Source organism: Melospiza melodia, chromosome 12 (assembly GCF_035770615.1).
Source record: "Melospiza melodia melodia isolate bMelMel2 chromosome 12, bMelMel2.pri, whole genome shotgun sequence".
NCBI classification, from domain to species: Eukaryota; Metazoa; Chordata; class Aves; order Passeriformes; family Passerellidae; genus Melospiza; species Melospiza melodia.
In genome coordinates, this window is record NC_086205.1 from 13606901 (window position 1) to 13628691 (window position 21791).

Here is a 21791-nt window from a genome sequence, read left to right on the forward strand (position 1 = left end):
TCAGGATTCCAAGATACAGATACAGACCTGTAGGTGGAATATTGTTTATTTTTGTAGTACTTATACATATTAATTCACAGCTACCAATTTTTCCATATCAGCTCCTAATATTAAAGCAACATTTCAAAAGAACCACGCGATGCAGTTACAAATCACTACCAGTGTAACTGTTTTGCAAAGCACACAATTATTCAGTCATTTTAAATGAATAAAACATCTTAGCTCTGAGTTTTGCAGATAAGTTCAGATCTTTTTAGTGTGCAAGATTACTGAATTATTCACTTAATGATTAACCTAGCAGAGTAAAGCACAAGACTAGAGCATCTGCCAAAGATCTCCTCTCAAAAATAGATATATTCTCATCTACCTCCAGATTCCAGGCATTAAGTCCTTATACAGTTATGATTATTCACATCTTTACTCTTCAGTTAAAAAAAAAAACCAAAAAAAACCAAAAAAACAACAACACAAAACAACCCCAAATGCCCACAATGGGAATTCAGCCAGTTCCACTCGGTAGGAAAGCTCAACCATACCAGTTATTTTCTGGCTGCAGCATCTACCAGTTCAAAAAATTGAGAACTGTGTGGTAACAGCTGAAGTAAGAGGAATGAAGAAATGCACACCACCAATGAAGGCAGTCAAATGAGACAGGAAACTTGTGATGTCAGAGACTGGAACGAGTTTCACATAGATAAGCTGTAAGAGTTCTTCTAAGCAGCTTTCAGCTGCATGAAAAAAATGGTTTATTGTATGAGCTCTGACTGAAGGACAAAGATAATACTGTACACTATGGATAAAATTTAAGACTTAAAGTTACATCTTTATATATTCCACATTTACTTTGAAACCCACTCAGAATTACCATCTGCAAGACTCAAAAGAGAATGCTCATCAGCATTTAAAACAGGACAGCATAAATAATTTCTAAGGCAAGAGACATCTCACTTGCACTTCCCTGGATAAAATGCAGTTTTTGACTCAGCTGGCACCAGGAAAACCCTACTGAACATATCCTACCTACAAAGAAGGCCCAAGAACCACTAAGTTCTGAAAAATCTCAAACTAGTCCAGTATTAATGCTGAAAGAAGGAAAGTTTCAAAGTTAAAGAACTGCTGATTACACGGTCACATGCTATTAACCCAGGCCTAGACAGCTTTTGAATTGAGCTCTACAAACACCCATGGAGGATGGGGAAGAATGTACACTTCCAATTTAAGTGTCCTGATCCAGCCCATGACCCCAAACATCAAAAAGTTTAGCCCAAGAGAGAAAGTGGAACTGCCAAGAGTTCCACAAGCTTTAAAATGAACTTCTTCCAATGAAATGCCAGAAGTCTGGTAGTATAGGCAGAGCTAAGTATACCACTGACCACGAGAAAGCTTCCCCATCCTCTTCAGGACTTCAACACAAACTTGAATCTCAGTAGAAAACAAGTATCAAGTTTAACCATCCAGATGAAAACCAAATGCTAATTCACTTAGAGTCAAAACAGTCAAACTTCAGCAGTATGACTGTTTTTCCTGATAACTTTCCTCCTTCTGCTTTCTTCTGAATTATTCTCATTTAGGCAGTTACTCAGATGAATGCACATAGACAGTACATATTCAACATTTTCTGTGCCCCATCTAAGAGTGTGACAGTCTGAAAGATTAAATTAACAACATCTTCTCCAGACTCCAGTAATTAATTTTTTTTATCACACTATAAGAAATATTGTTTACTATCAAAAGCAAGTGAAACAAAACTCTTGAGGTCGCAGTAGCAAACTCCATCAAGGTAAACTTGGGAATGTTTCACCTAATCTTGAGTATTTGGATTTTCCTTTTCCCAACAAAAGATTAAGGCATGAAATTTAATTTTCCCCACGAAATGTTTTTATTATGGGAGTAACAGACATTATTACATAATTTGCACTTGGCAGGAATCTCAAGTTTTATGTAAGCTAAACTGATCAGGGTTCATTTATTCTGAAGTATATTTTAAAAGATTACTTTCCTGTAAAGATTTTTACTTTGCTTTAGATATTCACAAAACACAATAACTGAAGAACTTTTCAACTAAAATACTGCTAAAACAATAGATGCAAAACAGGCACTGAAGAGTTTCCACTTGTTTCTGGCTCCTGCCCTTTCACATTTAAACCCTTCTGATTCTTACAAGTTTTACATATACACTTTCATACCAACATCCAATTTGTGTGGACTATTAAGCTACAGCCACATCCTAGGGATCATGAATACATGCAGAGTATTAGCATTTGCTTTGCTTTATCAAGCTATCAGTACAAACAGCCTTCTGAGCAGAAAGGTTACATCACAAATGGGGAGTCACAACCGAGATTTTTTTTTTTTAACTGTGCTCTCACGTCCCACTGTGAGTTTAATCATTCACCCTGCATAAATTAAAAAAAGAAGGCCACAATACAACAACAACTGTGCATGCAGTAGCATGTCAGTCACCAGGAACATGACATGAACTCTCCTCTCAGGTTTATACAAGAACACTGAGAATTTGATTACAGGATTAAGGTAAAACCTTTAACCATACATCAACAAGTATCATTGTCCCAATTTATATTTAAGTTGTGACAGCTTACTTAAGGTCTCCTTAAAAAAGTTAACTCACATACAAAGGTAGTTAGAATAGTCTGTAAAGTTCAGAATAAGCAATGCTTGCAGAGCAATCAAGTGTTATAAAAGATATATGCACAATTGAAAGGCAGATTCTAAGGTTGTAAGCTACATGTATTTTGGTCTATAAACCAAGGCTTTCCACTTGTAACTTACAATTACAAGTTCTGCAGTCTTTTCCATTAATGTACTATTCATCAAGAACTGTCATTCCAGCAAGAAGTGTTTTGAGAGACTAAGTTCCTCATAATTGACAAAATATCATGAGCTAAGTATTTATGAGCTTGCATTCTTCCATTTTCACTCTCAGGGGCGCCTCCAGAAAGACTGAGCTCCTGCAGCACCTTCAAGCTGTGTTTTGTAGGGGTTTTTTTGTTTTCCTTCCCTCCTCAAACTTAAAGATAGTTTCATAAACAACTCCAAGGCTTCACTCAACTGGGCAAAGCTGTCTGCTGATGCAGATTTTAGTTCACAGGCAGACACTCAAGTTTAGAGTAGCACAAATATACAGAAGTTGACAAGATAACCACCATTTAGCTTGCTGTGTTATATAAACACTATGGTGGAAAATGCCAGCTCTGAGCAAAACCATAATAAGGAACCAACTAGAACCTGTTCTCAGAGTTACTCTGTGCATATTAAAAAAAACCTTTTGAAGTTAGTTAAGCAACAAAGTGTTTAATCTAAGTCATGTCCCTCAGCAGCTGAAAGAGAGCTATTAAATGCTTCCAAACAAAGTCTGCAAAACCTATTTTTTTATTTCTGTCAAAAATGGGATTAAGAAAAAGGCAATAGCACAGATGAAAAAAAGCTGTGGAAAACCACCTACTCTCTCTCCTCAGAAATACTCTAAATGTCTTCCTCACCAACTCAAACATCCTATGTAGTTTTTTACAGGTCTCACATAAGTTCTTACCAGTTAACACATCACCAAGACTGGTCCAAAACCAAATCTTCTGTTTAGAACAAAAGCAATCTAACTGACAAAAGCACTCTTTCTGCTTATATCAAAGTCCTACACAGAGTCAACAAGGATCTCATTTATCATTTAGCCTTCAATTCCAAATACCCAAGTATTTATTTTATTCTGAAACATTAAACTTTACTTACAAAGTATCCTACTTCCATATAGAACAACAGTATAGCAGTTATTTATGTCAAAGTGATATGCTATTTAAATACTACTACTCCTAAAGATTACTTAAGACTAATCATATGCAAAAAGATAACCACCACTGTAATTTAATGTCACAAACAAAAGAAAATAATTTTTGCAGCACTGGTAGAGAAGGTTCTAGTGCATGGGACCACATCCATATACTCTATACAGTGAAACATTGCTCACAACTGAAAGGAACAATCAACTGCTCCATGTCCAGAAAAGATCTTATTGTTTCCCTTACAATACCACTTCCAAATTGCTCTCATTCAAAGTGAATCCTATGGCATCACTGGGAACTAAGCCAGGAGGGCACAATTCTTCAACACACTTGGTAACAATGTCAATATACAGTTATGAAAATGCAATAAGTACCTTCCACCACCTCCTCCTATCCCTATGAAAAGAAAGCTTCATTAACACATCTGCTTCAGTTACTGCTGCAAAGGGAAACTGTAGCAGCAGCTCTCTGACCACAGAGAGCAGGGACAGGCCTTCCCAAACTTTTTCCCTGGGGAAGGCTGTGAGAAACTGTAAGAAAGCTGAAAGAAAGAATTAAAACAATTCACCTGTTACTAGACAAATGTAGAATGTGTTATAGAGATTTGTTTACCGAAAGGTAGCAAATGTGTTAGTTCATCAATGAAGTCAAAACTGGTGCAATCGTAGCAGTAATTCTACATTCGGAGGTAAACACTAAATACTTTTCAAAATGGTATTAAAACCAATAAGAACTATAATACCCACAAGAGCTAAAATTCATCCAAAGCACAGTTATTGCAACATAACTACTGACAACAGAAAGTGAAGAATCACATTAGTCCAACTTCACTAAGGCCAATTTGTTTACATGCATACGGGGGAGGGAATGACACCACCACCAGCCCATATACCCCTTTTCAAACACAGATTCCTTTCTTCTTTCAGAGAAAAGCACACATCACTGTTACAGCACAAATTGCAAATAAACAGCATCTGTCTTTCTACACTTCCTTGAGCCTAGTATCATTGCTTGTACCTTTAAACAATGCACCTCAAAATCAAACTCTAAAAGCTCCTATCAAGTTACTATACTGAGTATGAATTGCTGGTAAAACTCCAGCAGAAAACCATTACAGGCGTCCCCTGCTCATGGTGACTCCGGTATTGACGTTATGGAGACATCAAACAAGCCCAGTCTAGAGGAAAATGGGTTTGCACTGTTACTTCCAGGTTAAACCAGTCTGTCAATACTCAATGTAACAGGAGGGAGATTCTGCTTTTAAAAGAGGCAAGAGAGAAGTTTGGAATTTCCAAGGTCTTCATACAAGTGAACAGTAGCAGCTAAACAAGTTAGATTGGCAGAGTTTTAACAAAAGACCTTTAAGCTGTAGACGTGTCAAAGATTATAGAAAGACATACATTAGCACTTCAGCTTGGCAGCACTACCATTCTTCTGACTCTCTCTTTTTTAACACCTTTATCAACTAAAATATCTTGCATTCACTCCAGACAGAGCATAAAAGAGATGAAGGCAACTCTAATGCTATTACAAGGCCATCTGGCCATACCACACACTTACCTTGGATTACTGGCTTTCAAACCCAAGTCTGAAATTATGAGTGACAAACTGCATAAACTCTCCAAGCTTTCGTCACTTAATTTGTATTTTGAAAATGCACACACCTCAGCCACAAAAAAGCTTTGGAAAAAAAAAGCTGTTGCATTTCCAGCACTGAGAAAGCTATTTATACAAAGCAGAAATGCAATCAAGTACACAAGTTCAGACAGTATCGAAACCTGTCCTTGCTGGAAGGGTTATGATTGCATATCTATGACCAAAGTGAAGTAACCTCCAACACTGCAGAAGGTGTGGCCCTCAAGTCTGCTTACAAACTTTGTGGCTAATTTTAGGCATGAAGCAACAATCCTCTATAGAGTCCCACTGCTGTCTAATTCCTTCTTTTTTATTGGGAAAGGGGAGAGTTGGGAGTCTTCAATCTCTGCATTGGCCTGCTGTTTCTTAGGGGAGGGCAAGAAATACGTGGATTTAATAAAGTGGCTGAATAAAATCTCACACTGTCTGTACAACAACATCAACCAGAAGTATGGATCAACACAAGAAAATCTATAAAGCAAGGCAGTTGCCATTAAGGATCAGTGCCCACCATCTCTGCATTTCAATCATTTCTACTTCAAAGCATACCATATTACAACCACAAGTGACCAGCATACACAAACTACTCTCATAGAACACAACTTTCAACTCAGTTTCATCCAAAAGGATTCCTGTTCAAGTGCTCCAAGACCATTCCACATTAGCCAAAACACAGCAGGTGAGGATGACTGCTTGGCTTCAAAAGAACATCCCCAGATCCAACTGAAACACTAACATAGATACATCCCAAGTTGAGTTATTTGCTCAATGTGAGCCTATTACTGGAACTAGTAACTAGTCTTTCCACAGTTTGTTTATTCTATTTAAGTGATTTTACAACTCAAACTGAAAAGTTTCATTTTACTGATGACAAATGCAAGAAAGTCTGCAAATAAACTGTCTCAGGTTTCCCAAAGAACTCCATAATGTAAGAAAAAATGGGGGTTTTTTGCTGTGTTTGGGGTTTTGCTGGGTTTTTAATACAGCAGCGAAAGCAGTGTTTATCACTAGAGTACAGCGAGGCATAACAAGACACATCAAGCTGTGAACTCTAAATCTTTCCGCATACTGCTCAGCAGCAGAACTGAAACATACTATCCCACTGCATGCTACATACATGGAAGGGTGAGTTCTGTGAGGTTTGTGTTCAAAGACAGGCACCAGCTAAAAACTGTTACCTGAGAGCCTGCCTCTCTCAAAGTCATCCACAAATTTGGTAAGGACCTGAGAGATCTATTTACATCGGTCCTTGTACAAGAGCCATTTCTGCCCAGCACCTTATTCAAAAGGAGAAGCTGATAACAGTAAAAGAAGGCATTCATTTTAAATTTTATATTAATCACCATGCTTTAACCAGGCCTTTTTATAGGCTTTGCCAGCTCAAAATGTTTGCTCAGAAATGCAAAGGCAGGGGAGGTCCTGTTCTAAAGAGACCCAAATTCTAAGAGGACTGTAAGCTTCTTCCATCCTGCTTACTTCAGCAAGGAGCTCTCATTCTGATAAAGGTCTAACACACTTTAAAAGTGCAATACACTCTTGTTCATGGAAGTTTGGCACAGATCCAGTGAGGGGTGGAAGAGGTCCAGTCATCTCAGACAAGTCAATCTTCAATCAATGTATGATAGCATAACAGATCACAATGCACCAAAACAATGGATGAGTGACTTCCTTAAAAGAAAACAGTGCTACCCTTAAAATGCTTCTGTTTTTCTGACTCACTGTGGAGCTCTTCCCTGGTATTCTACTGTAAAAACTGAACTACCAGTAGATATCCGAAGAAGATATCTCATCTCCAAATAACTTGCCTCCAATCCTTTATTCTAGCGAGAGCTTTATTCACTCCAGGTGAAGTTCCATGTAAAAGGAAAGAGTTGGTAGGGCAATACCTAATTTAAACATCCACTGAGAGGCAGAGACAACACAGAATGGGCAGAAGGGAACAAAGGGCTCACTATGCCTCTGTTAAAAAACCTATTCTCCAAAACCAATTCTAGCTTACAAAATAACCAGCTACATAAGGCAGGAACTTCCCCTTCCTTATGCCACATTATTTGAGGGGAGAAGCCTTGTGTTTATCATCCGTTATTCTACTTGTACAGTAAACTAGTTTAGAGAAAGTGAAGCTGCATTCTTCAGATTCAATTCTCCCCAAAGTTCCTTAGAGGTTGGCCTTCTTCACCCATTCAACAGTTGTTCAGCTTGTTCTCAGTTAGACTTGGTACTAGTAAGAAAATTTACCTAACCTTCATTAAACTTTATAGCCCAGTTCCTTCACAGTAAAAAGCTTTTGTGCCACTGATCTTTAATATTTTAATACTCATCCCAAAAAAAAAATTCAAGTCCAAACTACACATATTCAACAACTGCACCAGTAATGTATCTGAAGGAGTAGAATAGATAGGTTATAGAGTGATGGTAGGCAAATCTTTCTTCATTAGACTGATCTTTTAACAAAGTTAATGACACACTTATATCCATACAGGATTCACTCACAGCAGTAACAGTACAGTCATCCGTGAAACAGTTTTAAGGATCTTCTTTGTTCTGCACTGCAGAACCAACCACTAACAGACCAAATACAATCTGGTCCACTTGCTCATTGTATCAGGCATATTAAATTATGCCAAACCTTTTTTTCTTGAATTATTCAACATCTGCACAGGATTTAGATGCAGTGCAAAGGTATTCAGTACCAGTTATTCAGTCTTGCCGAAGAGGAACATTTTCCCAGATTCCCAGTAATGAACTCTCCCTATCATCTCCCTCCTATACTTTTATTATCAGCAAGAAAGACATGGAAAGAATTTCTTACTACATGTGATTTATGAAAAAAGCTTTTTCCCCCCTATAGCTAGCTCTACTACTGCTGTTGTAGCTGAACATGTATGGTAGTGAGTTCATCCATGGGCTTATCCCATGCAGTAACAGTACAGACAGCATTTCAGGGGCAAAAAGAGTTTATGGAAGTTTCAGTGCTTGGACTGCAGGGTGGAAAACATTCTGTAAATCACATGCATGTCACTGTTAGACATTTGAACACTCAGACAGCAGCCATACCTTCCTCCTACTGCGTCGTCTTGTGGCTGGGCCCCGGCAGTGTTCCTCTGTGAACGTCGCAGTGACCCCCCTGGATTGTTACTAGGCCGGTTGGACATTGGCACCTCTCTCCTGAAGGGACATACCCTTTCTAGACACTATCATTCACTGAAAGACAAGAGAGAAGAGCCATAAGACACATGGCATGAAGATTCACTGCCACACCTCCAGAGACAAATGTACAATGGTATATTGTTTAGGCAAAAACTGAAGGCAAAAACTTTCAAACAATTTTTAGTTACAAGACACATGGACAAGGTTCTTGTCAAGACATTTAGAACCTTAATAGAGAGCAACCAGGTTTTGGTATATATAGCATACTGAACTAAATGGCCTTTAAAGCTCCCTTCCAACCCAAACTACAAACTCCTCTATGATTTTGTGATGACACGCTTCCTTTCTAGCAGGCTTCTCTAATTATAAGGAGACAGGACAAACACAATTTAGGAGAATCTCTGTTCATCAACATTAAGGAAAAACTCAGTGCTTGATAGAGAGCAACAGTATTCAAGTATTTTAACTCTCACTGTAGGAGATTACAAAGCCCATTTCAGGAATAAGAAGCAGTATTCACAATAACTACAGTGCTTTCCAAACAGCTTCTTTCTCTAGTGTGATTTATGCAACTTTCATTTGCATAAAGCAAGATACATAGTCATTCAGGAAAAAAGATCTAGATATAATCAGGAAGTTCTGCTCATGAGAGCTAAATTAAAGGGAAAAAATATTTGAGACAGAAGGATTAATGAGTGCAAACAATTATTTTTAAAAAATTATCTGTGATGGTTTTGTATTACTACTGCTGGTATTGCTTTGTGACGGTTAGAGATCTACAGATATTATTTTGGTAGTTATTTATTAAAGACTACGATAACCCCCAGCCACAGTCCTCTGAAATAGACATATTTCAAGAACAAGCCTCAGTTAATTCCTTAGTGAAGAGAGGTGACTTTTGAATCCTGTGCTAAATTGGTATTTCCATGTAGAGCATAGCAACAGGACCACAACCAGCAAATCCAGTTTTACTGTTTCTAATTTTGTGGAATCTGGTAAAAAAAGGTACTCACAGGTGAAAAAAAGAAGCTGTAAGAAAGAAAGTAACCCAAGTAACTCAGTTTATATACTGATTTGGTATCCAGAGCACAGTAGGCATGGAGTCTGTCATGAAGAAGTTTAAAACACTGCAGGCCTCAGATTCAAATTCAAATGTCTCCAATGAAATAGTTTTCAAGATCTGGCATTGTCAGTAAAAACAGTGAATAGCTGAACATAACTGTCTATTCTTCTGAAAAGGGCTCATAGAAGTGAACAAAGGTGACAGGAGGGGAAGGGAGGGACAAAGAAACAATCCTAAATGATTCAGTTTTACTGTAGGCCATAAGAAACCAGGCATATAAACACATTATCCAAACCATTACCTCACATATGATGCTACAAGGAACACATATATCATCAATATACCTGTGCAGCACAGGAAATTATTGATCAGGATTCTGCTAGCTCAGATTCAGTCTTGTTACACTGTAATAATACAACCTAATATTGAAAGGTCACAGTCAGCATGCCAGAAATACTTTAAATATTTCCAGGAATTGAATAAGGATACAAATTAGGCAGAAGAATTGCTCCCCATCCTAATCCCCATATCACAGGAGCCAAAAGCATCTTTTGAAAGTTTTTCATGTTCTTTCTACTAAGAAGTCCAACATAGCAGGAAAAAGCAAACACAGAAAGTAGAATTAATTAACTAATCACTTTTGCCTTCATTTGTTTTGACTGGGGTTTATTTTGACCTTGTGCTTAGGAATTTGAAAGAATATAAGTAAAGCACAAAATACACAACCCCACAAAATAGTTGTTTGATGAACCTCTTAGATAGAAGTCCTGATGACTAAGTTGAGAAAGCTATAAACACTACTACTCAAAAGGTGACCTTTCCCTCTTCACAACTGTTTCCTCTTATGCAAACTCCTTAATCAAAGGCAATATTCCCATTAACAGAAAGTTTTAAAGCTTTTCAGTAACATGTAACACCATAAATCTAAAACTTTTTATACTTTAGAGCACAAAAAGATTTACAACAAAACAGAAAAAGCTTGCAACTGCTCAAAATCATTCCAGCTTGCTGGTGCAGCCAGACCAGTCAAGTTCCTAAACTGTAGCATTTCCTTCAGAACAGCAGTGCAAGAAACGAAGCCTAGCATTAATCAGGCTGAAAGCTGAGCAAGGGCTCAGCACCTAGGGGGTCCAGCTGGAGTCAGTCACAGACACTGTCAAATGTTTCTGTGCACTCTCTTTTTATTTCCTTGTATTCAAACACCAAAACAAAAAAAACCCACCTCTCTACTATCTGAAATGAGGCACATTTTGTGCATTTTCTAAAAGGAGGGAGTAGTGTCCCCTTCTGCACGAAGGTCAGCTGGCACTGAAACTGTAGTCATGTCAAACTTTCAGTCATACCACAAAATGGTTGCCACAGAACTACTGCCTCACCTTGTAGGGATTGAAATGTGCATTCCAGCAGGTTCCACTCCACAAGAAGCAGTGCTCACCCAGATCTCTGCTAGGTTAGCCATGCACTTTCCCACCTAGGGCCAGAACATGGGCTTCTCCACACACCACCACAAGAGCCAACTGAAGAAAACATTGCACAGGCAATCCTAGCCCTCCCTAGAAAAACTTTAACACTGATCTGCCTGGCTGTGCTGGTTTTGTCTCCGATCAACTTGAATTTATGCTAAAGTGGCTAGTGCAGGGCTGTGTTTTGGATTTCTGTTGAACACAGCCCTGATAATAAAGCAGTGCTGATAATACAGATGTAATACAGTGTTGATAATACAGATGTTTTAATTATTGGTGAAAAGCACTTAGAACCTTTAGACAGGCCTTTTCTGCTTTTTGTACCGTTAGTCATGCTGGTTAGGAGGCTTGAGGTGCATGTAGGTTGGGATGAGACCCAGTGAGGAGAGGTGACCCAAACTGACCAAAGAGATATTACAGAACACATGACTCCATGCTCAGTGTATCAATTGGGAAGGAGGAGGAAGGGGAGGACATTTAAAGTGATGGTGTTTGTTTCTCCTAGAGAAAGCTGAACACCTGCCCAGCCATGGGAAACAGTCAATTCTTTGTATGCACAGGTTTTGCTTTTCCCATTAGACTCTTTACCTCAACCCACAAGTTTTACCATTTTTACCCTTCCAATTCCCTTTCCCATCCCACTGGTAGAGAAGTGAGCAAGCAGCTGCCTGGTGCTTGGTTGCTGGCTGGGATTAAGCCATGACACAGAGTTTAGCCAGACAGTTTAAGTAGTCTGTGCTTAGAAGTTATGCAGCACAATGTGCTGTCATACACACAGTATTTTCAGCTGTATAGAAGAATGAAATGACAACTGTTTTATCCTATAAGGCATCTGTCAAGTCAAGATGATGTCCAGAGTTATCTTCTATATTGATACCTCTCAACTTAACTGCATTTCTTATTGGGCAGTTGTTACCACGTGACTCCCAGTTTGCTTTTAAATACAATGCAGCTTCCTGACTCAGCTGTGACATTTAACATCAAAATGCTAACTTAAGTCTCACCGCAAGCCCCACAACCATGTGCCCAGTTAGTCCAGCAATGAAGAGACATTTTCACAACTGTGCCTTCCACATCCTAAAACAAAAAGAACAGAGCCCAGAGCTCCCTAAATCTCAGCTGTTCTCATTCAGACTTGTCCCTCTATCTCAGAGCTCACTCCAAGCACTTGGCTTTTTTCCCCATTGTCAGGCAACATTCAAAGAAAATGTGCAGCTCAGCAGAGCCCAGCCAAATGCACCAGTGCAGTCCTGCCAGATTTTAAGACTATTTCCTCAACTACACCGATTCTTCCTCACACCCACAATAACAAAAAGCTACAACCCTCCATCAGACCTTCATGCTTCCACAACAGACAATACTATTTTGGAATTTTTAAGCTCAGGTCCCCTTCTAGCATAAAGTTATCTGGACACAAGCCTTTTTAATTAATGTTTCATAACTCCATATTCCTAGTTATGATGATGCCAAAGCATGGGCCTGCAGAGGTTCTCATCAGCAGCAGACTCTTTAGAATGAGGATGAATTCCAAAGGCCAGCATTTCATATAAACCCACAACATAACTTTTGAAGCTATGCTATCTAGTGCTTATTTTTATTATGCAGCACAGCATTTCTGAGTTTCATCAAACACAATTTGATTACTATTTAAAGTCATCTTTGTTATTGAACAGGAAAGCAACTAGAATTAATTTCTGTAGACCTTACATACCCATTGCAAACACTATAGCTAATCTATGGCCAACATATGGCTCAGAGAGGTTGTACAGGAACACAAGACAAAAACCACCTGTTACCTTGCAGTGCAGCCTTTACCTTTCTTCTTGTGGAAAGGCCAACAGGAAACAACTAACACGCTTCCATGTTTTTGAAGCAAACTGGGAAAACAGAGAACTACACATCAAGCCTTTGCTTAGCATCCAAATCACTCCCTGCAGGATACAAGGAGCTAATGTAGCTACCCTGACATAGGCTACTGAGAGAAAAAGACAATGACTAAACTGAAGAACTCCAACATTCTCTAGGGCCATTACAGGGTAACATGGCAAATCAGTTACAATACCTGTAAAAATGAACTGAACTCTTCCACAAGGGCCTTCTCAACCTACTTGCATCAGCTCTATAACTTGTTTAGGGTGTTTGTTCGGTTTGGATTTGTTCTGTTGTTTTAGGTGGTAGTTTAGTTTTGTTCTTGGGTTTGAAGTTCCTTGCAAAATTTTGGTAGTGCAAGATTTTTTTCAGACTCTAGCACTCTCCTGAATATTTCAGGATATGTCTAGCACCGCTGCCTATAATCCCCCATTATAATACTTGTTACCTGCTTGGAGTTGAGCTAAGTGCACTGGTCAGCATCCTTCCTCTCTCATAGTTTAGTCCAAGAAACCTGGTCCCTTATTTAATGTTGCTGCAGCAATCCAGCTCCTCAAAATTGTACAGACTTACTGCCCTGAAGTCAGTATTAGCCAAAAGGAGGAGGGGAAGAAGGAAGAGACAGGAGGATGTTTATATACCTTGCAAGATCAGAACATTTTCTTCCAGCAAGTCGCACATCTTGCCTGCCAGAACCCAGAGTTCAGTGTACATATCAGAAAATATTAAGCCTGAGACTTCAGATTTATATTCCTTTACTTCAATGTAGACAACATTAATTTGCATGATCAGCTGTTTCTGTGATAAATCTTGTCACTTAAGACAGAAACAACACTCTAAATATATAAGCATACAACACATTTAAGAGCTCAGACTTCAATTGTGACTAAACTGAAGAAATTACTGCCTACGGTTTAGTAACTGCTGAATTGTTTCAGATTTACATCATTTTCAACTGATCTCAGCTGCACCTCATTTTTGCTCACTGTTCACAAGGCTCTCCTCATTTACCTGCAGACATACACACCTCTTTACTTGCCTTACAAGCAAGCACTTGCAAGCGCTCAATTACTACTTCTACTTCAATAGCTGACTTAAATTAAGATGACTTTTTAGTCCAAGGAGTTGCTTTAAACTCAGTCTTCTGCAGCTGGTTTCGACACAATATTCTCCCTTCCTATACTTTCCAAATTCAAGAGTTATCCACTCATTTTCCAAGTTCCCAAAAAAAAAAAAAAAAGAGAAAAGCTTCAGTAAAACATTCTTCCTAGAATCATTTACAGTGGAAGAGTTCTTTTTACTTCAGTTTCTCTGGAATCACTGGAAGGATTTCAATATAAAGAAAAAAAGTAAAATAAATCACTCAAGGAACAGGAGTTATTCCCTGTTCCACTGACTTTATAACCAACAGCCATCAGAAAATTAAGGCAAACTTCAGGCCTTGCTACATTAGGAAGTCAGCTTTCCCTTTCCCAGGCTTTCAAGAGGTCAGCCCTTACCTACCCTTCCAGCCAAGAGAGTGGCAGTGCTGAAGGCCACCTCGACAGAACAGCAAAAGGAGTGGCTAAGAGCTGTGAAAACAGAGCCTGAAAGGATGTAACCACTACTCAGGTTTCCAGACTGCATTTATGCACATATGTGTAATGACATAGTCTCTGTATGAAAGAGGAAGGAAGAAAAGCAAAAAAGTCAACATTTGTAATCTCTTACTGCTAACTGAAGTTCAAATACTCATTATCTGCAACCAGAGCATTTACAAGTCCTCACAGGTGGTAAGGACACTGAAAACACCTCTGAAAAGATGCACAGCACTACTTGCTAGAGGAATGTCCAGGCTGTCAGGATTATGTGATCCAAAAGGTCATCCATGCCGTGACCCCAATCAAGCAAAGCAGCACATTTACCTGCTGACTTCTGGCTACTGTCCTTTTGCAAGGACTGGAAGATATGAGAAGTTTTGATTAAGAAAAGATCTAAAGACAAGTATCACATATTTCAATGTTGGTAAGAACAGTTCTGTGACAGTGACTGAGTTGCAGAAGCTGAATAGTCTCCCCTGCTTCAAGCAGATCGATTGAATTTGAAGTCTGAGAGTGCAGAGACCTTTCATTGAACCTGATATGGGAAAAGAAAACTAAAGACTTCAGGGACCTGTAAGAAATGTAAAAACTTGTTCCATTAAGATTACAGAGAACTGACAACCACCAAAACAATGGATTGGCCTTTATGCCACAGCCTGAACATCAGTAAGTCCTCCTGGGCTGTGGAAAAGTCAAAGTGAATTAGCAAATGGGGCACTATTCAAAATTACTGAGAAGTACAGGTACCACTGGCAGCCAACAATACAGCCAGCTTGTCAGCTGAAGAACCAAGAGAAACCTATGGATGGAGGAGAGGGACACAAGTTGCCTAAAAAAACTTGTAAGCACCTGCAGAAGTTAGACAGCAGAACCTTCCCACACATCTGAATAGCTTAAAGGAACAAAAAACCTAAAGCTTGTACAGGATACAAGTGCAAGCTCAGGTATATCCGGTAGGGTTGTACAACTGGTGTTCCCAGCTCATGGTATACAGGAATCCTGAGCTTCATTTCATTAGTGAAGAAAAAAAATCACTATATTTGTGCACTGAGAAATTACATACGGGTCTAAATCTTAACTGAACTCTTGCAAGGTGGTTGAGAGGGCTACCTAACATTAAGACAGTACAAGTCCTTACTCCTATAGTCCTTTCTTTCTTCTGGAAAAACAGAAAATGCAGTCCAAGGAGAAAAACTAAGGAATGGAACAAATATAATGGTCTCTTGAGGGCATCCCTCTTCAGTTCTGCCACATCACTGCTTTCTATCTCTCATGTTCATCAAGGACTGAAATATTACAATTTGTGTCACTCTTTGGACTGCACTTTGGTTCCAAAACAACACACGCATCATCCAATCCTCATCCAAAGGAGAAACTAGGGAAAACAGAAAGAATTTCTTTTTTTTTTTTCCTCTTGCTTCTCTGTAGTTTTACATTATGTATTGACAGTGTTGTCAACAGCTACTATTCCTTCTCTGCACAAGTAAAAGGGTTAACTATAAAAACCTCCTGGAACATTTACTCACTACTTCATTCAAAGAATTTGCCCTTCTAAAAAAATGAAAATATTAAACTTTTTCTCCTCCAAATAAACCCAATTTGATACTTTTCCATGTCACCTTCCATAACACGTCCAAACTAGTTCAGTGCAAGTTTTCCTCTACTATACAGTTTGACTTGGATTTATTAACAAAGGAAGATAATGCTCTGACTGTGGAAGAGAGCCAGGACTCAAAGCTTCAAGAAAATATTTTTACGTTTACAAGACCTGTAGTTTCTCAGTCTAAATTCGGTGTCTTCTATTACCTTGGCTTTTTAACCAGCTAAACATGAAGATCTGTTACATAATTCCATCAACTCTGCAGCAGTTAATTTTTTTGCTACTGAGATATAAAGATTATCAAAAGCATAAGAACCCAGACACTCCTGAGTCAATCTATATAAAGAAATAGTCTGATCTGGATAGCTGCAAGCTAGCCAGAGACAGCACAGAGCTTCAGAAGCAGCCCAGAGGTATTTAAGCCATGTCAGTAGCACAAAAGATTTGTTAGACCACACAGAGAACAGGCACACACAAACACAGCAAGTGTTTGCTGCAAAATACCGAATCACATTTCCTATCTTTATTGACAGAACTTCTTCCCTTTTAGCACAGCAAAGGGAAACAAAGAAAAGTGAGGAACAAATATATTCAAAGTTTCATCTTCTGTACACTTGTGTCAGAGAGCAAAATTTTTCTGCCAAATCAGTCCTACAGCAAGAACTTGATTTCACCTCTACAGGACCTTTAAAACCAACATTACATACTGAGGAAGTCTACACTATGAGAGCCTCAGGATGCAATTCTGCTACCAAGTGTTAATAGAAATGTAGCTTCAACTTGTAATAAAAATGAATAGTTCTTTCCCTTATTGAAACCAAACAAAAGCAGCTCTCTCCAACAGAAAAGAATACATTTTCCAACAGCCAAATTCTGACCATAACCATGCTGTTTGAATGTAAAGTGAACTGATGTGAATTCTTTGTTTCTTCCAGACTTTTAACTAAAAACACCATAAACAATAAAAGTACAATCTAACCTGATCTTCATTTTCAGACTCTAGAAACCCTTGTTTAGCTGTGTCACCATCAGAACAGTGGTTCAAGCTTTCACTAACAGCACAACAAAAAACATTAAAAAATCAAAACAAACACAAAATCACACTGTCTGGCAAGAATGAAGAAGACTCCACTCAGAAGACAGGAATTCACTGGAATGAGGAGCTTTACCTTCTGTGAGACAACACAAATCAAAGCACAAACCTTCATGAAGTACAGATCAGTGACACTGCCAGAAAAAAAGACCAGCTAGAAGCAGGTGGTTAAGGTAAGACCAAGTAAAAGAAGTGTGGCAAAGTTGGGAAAAGGGGTATTTATTACCAGATAAAAAGAAAAAAATATCTGTGTGTTTTATACAAACTTCAATTTAGTAGCTTATTCAGTACTTTTTTGCAAGTGAACCAAAAAGTACTCAAAACCATCACCACCAATGCTGAATACCCAGCTGCCTTTGAGCTGCATAGCTGCATTTACTCACAACACCGAGTCTGAATGCAGAACCTACTGTTCAAACACCAAGCCTATTCCCTATTCTAATGCCACAGACCAGATGGTGCCTCATTTGCAGTTTGCCATTCACCTGCATCTGGCACACACAGCCCTGAAGCAAAACCAAGTGCAAGAGCACAAGACAAATACTGATATAGTGCACAGCCACGTCTTACCTGCAGAGCCTGTTAGACAATACCTGCCCCAAGTTGCAGCATGGAAGGTTTTCTGAGACCTGCCAAATTCCTCATCAACTTTTGCCAAGCTGTCTTAAATTATTGAGAGACCCAGTCAGCTCAGTGACTAGTAAAACATGGTTTGGTCACCCAAAGTCTAAATTAACACAAGATGATCTCTGCAATCTCCTAAACAACTAGAAGGGTACAGCCAAAAACAAACAAACAAATACAACAACAGAAATCCAAGAGCTTTAATCAGCCACTAGACTGAAGAAATTCAGAGACTAGATGTCACAGAAATTACTGCTGGAAAAATCAGCAGACTTGTAGATGTGGATTAGAAAAGTTCCACAGATGAGCTCAGGACCACAGGTCTAAGTGTATTATAAAAACAGGCAAAGAAGCAGGAAACTGGATCTTCATTTTCATAACACTCTGCTTCAGCTCTAAACCAGCCTACAAATCTGTTCAGTAATAGCAGCATGCCTTAAAGAGGAAAACTACAAACCTAAAAACAAAAATTTCAAGAAATTATATTTATGCTTCCAAGGCCAGGTAGAAGGTACTCATCTGACTTCTACTCACCTACAACAGGTCCTCAGATTTTTGCATCTTCAAAATATAACTTAGACAAGTTTGGGAGAAATCAGGAGGATTTCAGGAGTTTTAGTGGTGCTTTTCTAACCACTGATGTCCAGCACTGATTCAGACTAATGCCTGTTGAGGCTTCCTTTCCCACACTGGCTCAAGCAGGTTATGTTGTTCCCCTGAACAGAGCCCTCATCCAAATGCTACACAGAAAAGGTAATAGGCCTAATGATAGCAAGAGCCCTACGCCACATGACACAATCTGGGAAATGGTTTAATTGCAGTCATTGAGGAAGAAATCCAATTAAAACAGGTTAAGTTTCCGGCTTCCTCAGCACTGGATCTGCATATGGATCTTTTGCTATCACAAGAACACTGTAACAACAAAGGGATTAAAACGCATTTAAATTTTCTTAACTGGGCAATGCTCAAACCAGCAGCTTCTTGGAATTGTGTGCCAGAGACATTCTGTCAACCATGGAAAAACTTCTACATTTACATTTTATCTTAGAGTGATGTAATTAGGAGCAAGCTCCAATACACATACCACATTACTGACACAGGCACAATTAAAGACATTTACCTTGTATGAAATCATGAAGTAAACTGCCTACCAAATATCTGTATAAACAGAAGAAGTTCTGTGTAAAGCTGAGCAAAACAAAGTCACAGCCCACGAAACACTTGTTAACACTAAGGATTAAGCTGTCTTTAAACTGATCCTATGAATTGTAAGATCATGACTTTACAGTTCTCAGAGCTCTTCTTTCATGTTAAATACAGGGAACAATAAACATCCCACAACAGTATTTAAGGAAGGTTCACTCTTTTACAGTCATGGAAAAAGTTGTCAGAAGCCAGAGCTTTATGAAGGAGAGTAACAACTTTACAGCACACTTTTTTGATAAGTGTCTACTCCACTCTGCACATTCACACCTTCTCAGTGCTCCACAAATAAAACAAGAGCACTGTACATGATGCTGACCTTGAGCAAAACTAAATATTAGAGCTCTCTGAAGTGCTTTTAGCAGGATGCTAGATTTAGTCTTAGTTTTAAGCTAGACAAGAATTCAACATCACCAAATACACACAAAAAAAATCTGCTACAAACTCCTCTCCTCCTTCCCTTATGTGCAAGTACCAATAAAGACATTTTTCTGCTTTACCTCACCAATGATTTTTACTTCGTCTTTCCCAGGCTACCCACACACTTTCCTTGAACAAGAACAACTGTAACTATGCCCATATGTTACAGCTCACAAGACTAAGAAGTTAACACTAATGAGGTGTTTTTCCTAGGGTCCTAGCATGGCCAGGTTTGTCAAAGTCTGAATTTCCTGTCAATAGTCAATCACTTCAGGGCTGGAAGAAAGGCTCCTTACTTTCTGACAACAAAATGTTCCAACAGGTACTGCCTAAATCTGTTCAAGGCCTTTTGTTACCTTCTGATGAATACTGAACACATAACAGAAGAACACAGTCCCTTCACCACCCTGAGACACTCATAAAAGAGCAAGCAGAGCTGTAAGCTTTCTATAGCTTGATCAAAATTATCAGAAGATATTACAATAGCTGGTTTGATAAGTCTTTGCTCTTGCAATTTGCTCTGTGACCTAATCAGAATACTCAAAGAGTTGTATTCTATGCTGGTGACCTTTCATCCAACACTAATGATTAACTATGCTTTATGAGCAAACCTACAACCTACTGCCCTGCAAAACAACACATTACTTTTGGCTTGTCCAGGACTGAAAAAGAATAGGGTGAGGAAGAGAAGAAAAGAAGACAGTGTTTCTCCTAAGTGCTTTGTGTATCCATCAATGACATAAGCAAAGCAATGCATCCATCTTGCTTCACTCCTAAAACACATTTTTGAAAGCATGAAAATAACCCCATACTGGTAACATGACACAGAATTGGAGGCAAAGTTCACTCAACTCCCATGCAAGATCTCTTGTGTTTCTGGTTTGTTTTCATAGTTTGGGTTTTTTTTCTTCAAAGAATACCCATAAGACACTCCAAAACTACTTCACATCATCCTCTTTCCTCTCATCCTCTTATAAGCCATTTAATAAAATGCACTAGTAAGGAAGACAAACGAAAGGGTATTTAACTGGAGAGGGCAGCTTCATCATGGTGCAAGATAAAATAGCTCTTCACAACACTTTCGTAAAAAACATCCAGGGAATGGAGTGGCTTCAGGGAAAGATAAAAGAAAGAATATGAAGTAGACAGGCTTGTAAAGAAAGACTGAAAATATCTGGAAGTGAGCCAGTTTCTTCCTTCCCCTCTGCACAGTATCCTACATATGACAGGTAAAATGTACTAGTAATCCTAATATCTTTAGCATCTCCATTTCCCAATGTAAAGTCTTGGAAATACATCTTTTCTCCCATCAACTACTGGGATGAGGTGCTAAGGAGAGCACCTCAACCCTATTAGCTACCAAAGATGCCAAATTATTGCACTGACTTTGGGTCTTTATTCTATGCTTTTCAAAACTTATCTGTATGTTTACTTTGGATTTAAAGGCTTCCCTGACAGACCAGTTTTGGGACATAGACATCATGTACTGCTATTTGGAAACAGCCTGATCTGTCCAACACAAACTTCTTCCACATAATTGAAAGCTGATGAAAACACAGCTCTCCAAACATGCAGTTATCTATGAAAAACTAATTGAAACTATTTCCTATTAAACATCTATTTTGGTAAAAAGTGGAGGATATAAAGCATCTAACATTGAATTTTCACAACAGAATTCTAGAGTCATTTTTTCTTATATCAAGGGCAGAATATACCACTAGCATATTACTAACATGGTATTGTTTATTATATTAAACAGTTACATGATAAGAGCCTGAAAGTTTCAGAAGTGCTTTTTCATTTTCAAGGAAAATATTCCAGATGGGGCATCACAGTCTGTGTTTTGTAATGGATACTTTTTAAATTCAAATGACATCATAAATACTGCGTACATATGCAAGTACAACAGATGTTCTGAGCCAAACACCTACTTGTTTTTTGGGGTTTTTTGTAACTCCATTAATTCTAAGCTTAGTGATGATTACACTTCCTTATACTCTTAATACAATATTTAACTCTAGTACTACTGAAGTTACAGCACAGACTAAGGAGACAAAACAAACAGGCCAGACTTGAGGGCAGTAGAGCTGTGAGTCTGCACTATGCAGTTGCTCAGCTGAGCTCCATTGTATCTCCCAAAGCATACCAAGTACTGATGGAAGGTAAGAATCCCAACTACTTTTCTTGGAAGACATCGTAGTGAGTATGGTCACCCAGATAAAACAGGAAGTCAAGTTACTTGCTCTAATCCAAACCTACATGGAAGGCTTGTGTACTATACAGAAGGTAATTTCCAA

General features: G+C 38.6%; 1 protein-coding gene across 10 annotated transcripts in view; it reads right to left on the bottom strand.

Moving 5' to 3' along the window:
• The window catches only part of TRIP12 (thyroid hormone receptor interactor 12), a 76910-nt gene that overhangs the window by 43321 nt on the left and 11798 nt on the right, over window positions 1-21791 (bottom strand). For 9 of the 10 annotated variants that reach the window (XM_063166873.1, XM_063166872.1, XM_063166869.1 and 6 more), the window contains one exon: window positions 8487-8633. In XM_063166873.1, the coding sequence (XP_063022943.1) occupies window positions 8487-8584 (98 nt within the window). In that variant the 5' untranslated portion in view covers window positions 8585-8633. Of the gene's footprint in view, window positions 1-8486; window positions 8634-21791 lie in introns of those variants that run through there. The other variant, XM_063166874.1, reaches the window with a different exon arrangement.